Source organism: Chenopodium quinoa, unplaced genomic scaffold, assembly GCF_001683475.1.
Source record: "Chenopodium quinoa cultivar QQ74 unplaced genomic scaffold, ASM168347v1, whole genome shotgun sequence".
In the NCBI taxonomy this organism is placed as follows: domain Eukaryota; kingdom Viridiplantae; phylum Streptophyta; class Magnoliopsida; order Caryophyllales; family Amaranthaceae; genus Chenopodium; species Chenopodium quinoa.
In genome coordinates this window covers 4,000,402-4,006,047 of record NW_018742815.1, presented here as the reverse complement: position 1 = coordinate 4,006,047, position 5,646 = coordinate 4,000,402, and the positions used below count along the sequence as shown (strand labels likewise).

At 34.8% G+C, this 5,646-nt stretch overlaps 1 protein-coding gene and 1 pseudogene across 1 annotated transcript; one reads left to right on the top strand and one right to left on the bottom strand.

Moving 5' to 3' along the window:
• Nucleotides 1-316: 316 nt before the first annotated feature.
• Nucleotides 317-1,089, top strand: LOC110725482 (probable cinnamyl alcohol dehydrogenase 1). The gene is made up of 2 exons (XM_021904952.1): nt 317-375; nt 849-1,089. Exons 1-2 carry the CDS (start codon nt 317-319, stop codon nt 1,087-1,089), a joined length of 300 nt encoding a protein of 99 aa, XP_021760644.1.
• Nucleotides 1,090-1,454: 365 nt separating this feature from the next.
• On the bottom strand, nt 1,455-4,408 carry LOC110725481 (annotated as a pseudogene).
• Between the last annotated feature and the right edge of the window lie 1,238 nt (nt 4,409-5,646).

Here is a 5,646-nt window from a genome sequence, read left to right as displayed (position 1 = left end):
CATACATGGAGAGGTTGGGCCTTAGCCCAATTGGCTTGCTTTGAGGGTTGACCTTTGACTTTAGCACAATTGGAGAGTTGAACCTTGACCTTGGGCTTTTAATTGGATCATTTAATGCCTAGGCCCAATTGGACTAAATTGGACCCAAACAGTCTATAAATAAACTCATTAGTCATTACTGGAGTATTTTTCTTTCATAATTTTATATCTGGAATTTATCACTTTTTTACTCCATTTTTCTAGAAATCAGGTTCGTTTAAGTTCTGTTTCTATATACTACGTATAAAATTGTTGCTTAATTTCTGTTTCTATTCAAATGAAAGGACCACTCTTAACAAATAGAGTGGATGCAGACGGTACTGTCACAAATAGAGTGTATAGCTTCATCTTGCTTATTTCATACAGATTAAAGCTACCATTCTTGTGTTTAATTTTGATGAAAGCTATATGTTAGATTGATTTAAAATTTGAAGAAGAGCAAACCTTTCGAAAGCTTGTAACTACTCACATTTACTGCTGTATTTCAGAGATTATTCGATCAACCTTTATCCACACTCCTTTATCTCACATTACTTCTTAATGTCTCATAGTTGAAGCCAAGGCCTTTAATTAAATCCTATTATACTATGTGTTATGCCTTTTGGCTTACAGCAATTTACTCTTTTCTTCTGGTTGGCGGATGACAGAGGACTTCATCTTTAGTCCATGCATTATGAACTTAGTTTCTGCAACAGTTGCCACTGAGGGTTAAACAAATCGGTATCATTTTGAACAAGAAAATAGCAAATGTGCTTTAGAGAACTTTTATACAATGAACCTACTTTTAATTCTCTCTGCTGAATTTTCAGATACTGCTATCGGATTCCTGACAATCTTCCCCTGCACTTAGAAGCCCCATTGTTGTGTGCCAGAGTAGCTGTTTATTCTCCCATGGTTCGCCATAATATGAACCAGCCTGGTAAAAGTCTTGGGGTGATTGGGCTAGGTGGTCTTGGACATTTGGCTGTAAAGTTGGGTAAGGCTTTAGAACTAAAAGTTACGGGTTTTAGCACCAGTATATCTAAGAAAGAATCAAAGAAGAGGCCTTGAGCGTGCTTGGTGTAGATGATTTTGTAAATTCATCTGATGAACAACAAATGAAGGTAATCATTGCTCAAGTTTATTATAGCACTACATAGAGCTCCGCCCTTTACCGTGTTAGACTAATAATTATTCTTCTCCAAGGCCCTCACTGGATCCTTGGACTTCGTAGTCGATACTGCATATGGAGATTGCCAGCTTGAGCCATATCTGTGGCTTCTAAAGACATTTAGTGCTTAAGTGCTGGTAGGCTTTCCAAATTAATATGCAGTTTTATATAAGAATAAATGTAAATTGTTATTGAAACAGCAGCTTAAGCTTTTTCAAAAGTTTACAAACATACAATACAAAAGTATAAATAGATGACAACTTCTTCAAGTAATGATCCATAACCAATCAAGGCTAATACCGCTAAGTAAACCAAAAGCCAGAAAAAGCACCAATAGGTTCCCTAGTGCCTTCTGCTCTGGTCCCTACACATCAATTAAAATCATAACTTAGTTATCATTTGCTGGATAAAAAATCATATAACAGAGTTATTATACCTTTCATCAAATTACACTACTTACCCTGTAACCTTTGGGAGCCAAAGTCATCACATGCACAGTCAGGTAGCCATTGCTGAATCCTAACAGAAATGTGAGCAAGAACATCCAACCTTGCGCTCCATATCGTGCAGTAAAGTAAAAGAAGGGCACAAAAAGGAATCGAGAAAGGGTCAAGATCATCAGGCCCTTTCGGGATTCCATCTTTATCACCTTGACCAAAGGGGAATATCTGCCGATGAAGTCTGAAAGATTATATGCTGCAATCAGCAATACAGGATACCTGGAAAACCATATTGTATAAAAATCAATGAGGCATAAGAATGCTAGAATGAAATTCAGCAACTAATGGAAAAGTAAGAGATATTGCAAAACAAAAGTGGCCAATTAATATATTCAATGTATTCGGAAAAGAAAAAAGAACCAAAACAGACTAGTTTAGTTGATTACCAAGATCCTAAAGAGTGAGAGCCGGTGTTTTCGTATAGAAATCCCGGAAAAATCGACATCGACAGAACATATGTCAAGTAGATGACTAGGGCATAATCCCAGTTCAAGAAAAACAATTGTTTCTGCGTCAAACAAACTACATCCACAACCTTTATGTTTAAGGAGTTGTCTTGTTAACTTCATATTCATTAAATTAGAAATTCAGAAGCTAAATAATATCATACAGTAACAAAGTGGTGAAACTTGCCTGATTGGTACCCTTTGCTCGATAGTACTTTACTATCGGCAAGTTTGAAAAGTAAAATGGGTACATGCATAAGCAAATCAATTCGATCCCTACAGCAATTGACATGAATAATACTGCATATGGAAGGGTATGGATCATTAGTTAAATTCAACATTAAGAAATAAAAATGGAAAAATACATTTTAATCTATGTTACATGGACTCGAGAACGGGTGTCGGACACGAACACGTGTCCAAGTGTCCTACCTGGCAAGTTTCAAAATTTTAAAACACTGGGACTCTGTCTGATATTTGGACACGGGTACAGGGACCCACGTCAATACGATACTTAAATTTATATAAATAATTATATAATTACAAAAGCTTTGAATATTTCATTTATCTACCCTTATTTTTTTATTTTAATTTTTCCTCGATAAGTTCTCCTAATAAATGACAATCTCCTGGTGTATGAGTGCACAGTGAAGCATCGAATACGTGTCATGTGTTCGTGTCCGCGAAGTGTCGTGTCGACTCGGACACTTTACGATATTAGTCGTGTCCGATTAACATAGATTTTAATCTCAACTTTGCCAAATTTAATTTAAATAATATCAACTGTTGATCATTCTACAATAATCTCAACTTTCACCTATGTATTTTGTTCTAACAATCCACAACCGGTCAACAAAAGGCAACAACTTTTATTGTAGGTTATTGGACACGTGTCGGATTGTAAGTGGTTAAAAAAAATTAAGCACCACCTCCTCCAGCGTTCAACCGCCACTTCTTACCCCTCCCCAGCCCCAAAAGCGGCCGAAAACCCAAACCCTTGCCCTTAAAACCACCCCAAAATCGCCCATGGTTGTTTGAGTTATGGGCGGTTTTGAGGGATGGGGGTGGTTTCAAGGGCCAGAATTTGGAGTTTTGTCAGGTTTCGAGGGGAGGGAATTGGTGGTTTCCAGTGGTGCTAGGGAGTGGGGGATGAGGCTGGGAAAGGTTTCCGGTGGCCTGAGTTTTGGGAAATAGTGGTGGCTCATGGCTGTGCTTTTTTAATTTTGCTTTTTGATTTTTTTGGACCAATAATGTGTGACAAGTGAATCTTAATTACTTAAAAAAAAATAAAAAATAAAAAAAATCCCTTCTTAAAAGGTAACCAGTTTTTGGGATTGTTAGATGAAAATGAAGGTGAAGGTGAAAGTGAAAGTTAGGGTTATTATAGAATAATCGATAGTTGAGATTATTTTAAGTAAATTAGGCAAAGATTTTCCTTAATAAAATGCATTTTTCCTAACAAAATACTCCTACAAATGAAAAGTAATAAACTTACAGGCGCCCTTGCGTATACCACCAATAGCAGCTTTGGTAAAAATCCTCAAGACAGAAGCCAAGGTCCCCGAAGCTGCCATGCCCGCGTAATAGGATTGCATGAACCTTGATGGCATAGAGGCAAGGTCTCCACTAATCCCTCCTTTAACTAGCGCGTCTGCAATGCCAAAGAGGCCAACAAATGTGCATAGTACTGCATAATTTCTCAGCTCTCCTCCTCCAAAGGTAATCACATCCAACTGTATCAAATATAAGAATATAATTAACTTAGCTGCTCCATGCACACTTAGGCCCTGTTTGATTCACCTTAATTTTGCTAAACTGAAATTATTTTTACTGAACTAAACTTATTTTTACTGAACTGAACTTAATTTTATTGAACTGAAATTATTTTTACTGAACTTAAATTATTTTTACTGAACTGAAATTATTTTTACTGATTTTCTATTATAATTCTTCTTTAAAAAAACTGAATTTTACTGAACTGAACTTATTTTTACTGAACTGAAATTATTTTTACTGAACTGAAATTAATTTTACTGAACTTAAATTATTTTTACTGAACTGAAATTATTTTTACTTAATATTATTTTTGTAAGGTGAAGAGAACAGGGCCTTAAGTAAGATTTAGACGATGACAACAACAACAACAACAAGGCTAGAATGTGGAGGTGACATACCAGCAAACAACCTAGTGTAGCAAGGAAGAATAGACCAAATCCGCCATTGTTTCTCCATCTACTGTTAACTTTCGATATGTAGAAAGCCAGTACTGCCATTATCACAACCAAAAATGGCTGATAAACAAAGGCAAGTACCCTTGAAGGGTGGTATTTCTTCAAAAAAAAAAAAAAAAAAAAACACACAATTTAGCCCGAAATAAACAAAAATTACTTACAAACAAACAACAAGAAGTTTAGTACCGGAAAAATATGATAGTAGTAGTCCCCAATGCTAAGCATGGTGTACCATGACGAGAGATCCTATCCCAAATATCCAACATAGCAGTAATGCACTCCTATGCCCCTAATAACACACAAAATCAATTCATCAATTCGTGTAAATGTAGTCTAACAATTAACTAGTTGTACTGAAGATTCAAATTAGTTGGAGCATATTACCAATAATGTAGCTCCATTTTCAGTACCAAATCCATTTTCGTGTAAATGTAGGCTAACTACTATTTCTATTAATGGATATTGTAAAATTTATTAGATTTAAATTAAATAAAAGATACTCGTAATGTAAAATTAAATGATTTTTAAAAAATTGCACAAAGTTATCTATTAGAATAAATTTATAATTATTTGGTAAAGAATATGTAAGCTAAAAGGAAAAATATCTTTACCATAAGTATAATGTATACTAATTTCCATATATTTCATTCCCTTATATATATATCCATTATTGTTATTCATCTAATCATATTTTTCTTTTCTTTTCTATTCATCTAATCATAATGAATCACCTTTATTTATAGTATAAATTTTGAAATAAATAGTAAAAAATGAAAAATGAAAAATGAAAAAAAAAAGGATGAATCATATCTTATATATATGGCACTTATGTGACATCAAAGAGTAAGGGATTGTTCTCATTGACTGAACTCAGCTGAACTGAACTGAACTGAACTGAACTGAATTGAGCTGAACTGAACTGAGCTGGACTGAACTGAATATTTTATAAGAGAAGGAAATTAGGAACTGAACTGAACTGAGCTGAACTGAACTGGGCTGAACTAAATTGAACTGAACTGAACTAAACTGAGCTGAACTGAACTGAACTGAACTGAACTGAACTGAATTTCAACGTAAGAGAACAGACCCTAAATGCCACAAAATTGTGGCAATTTTTTTGTCCAAATTCGTAACCTTTAAGTATCACCCATAATGATTTGGCTAGTGAGAAAAACAATCTTTATGTATGTAGTTGGTCTATTATAGTAATGCCAGCTTTTGAGTTGTTAGTGCCTTGTTACCCAAACACTCTATTGGTTTCATTTTTATACTTTCTCAAT

Bases quoted from the DNA above. Each gene is read 5' to 3' on its own strand.
- LOC110725482 (XM_021904952.1), top strand. From the start codon at position 317: ATGAAAGGACCACTCTTAACAAATAGAGTGGATGCAGACGGTACTGTC. The intron at 376-848 runs GTATAGCTTCAT...CTGAATTTTCAG, and splicing joins GGTACTGTCACAAATAGAGT to ATACTGCTATCGGATTCCTG.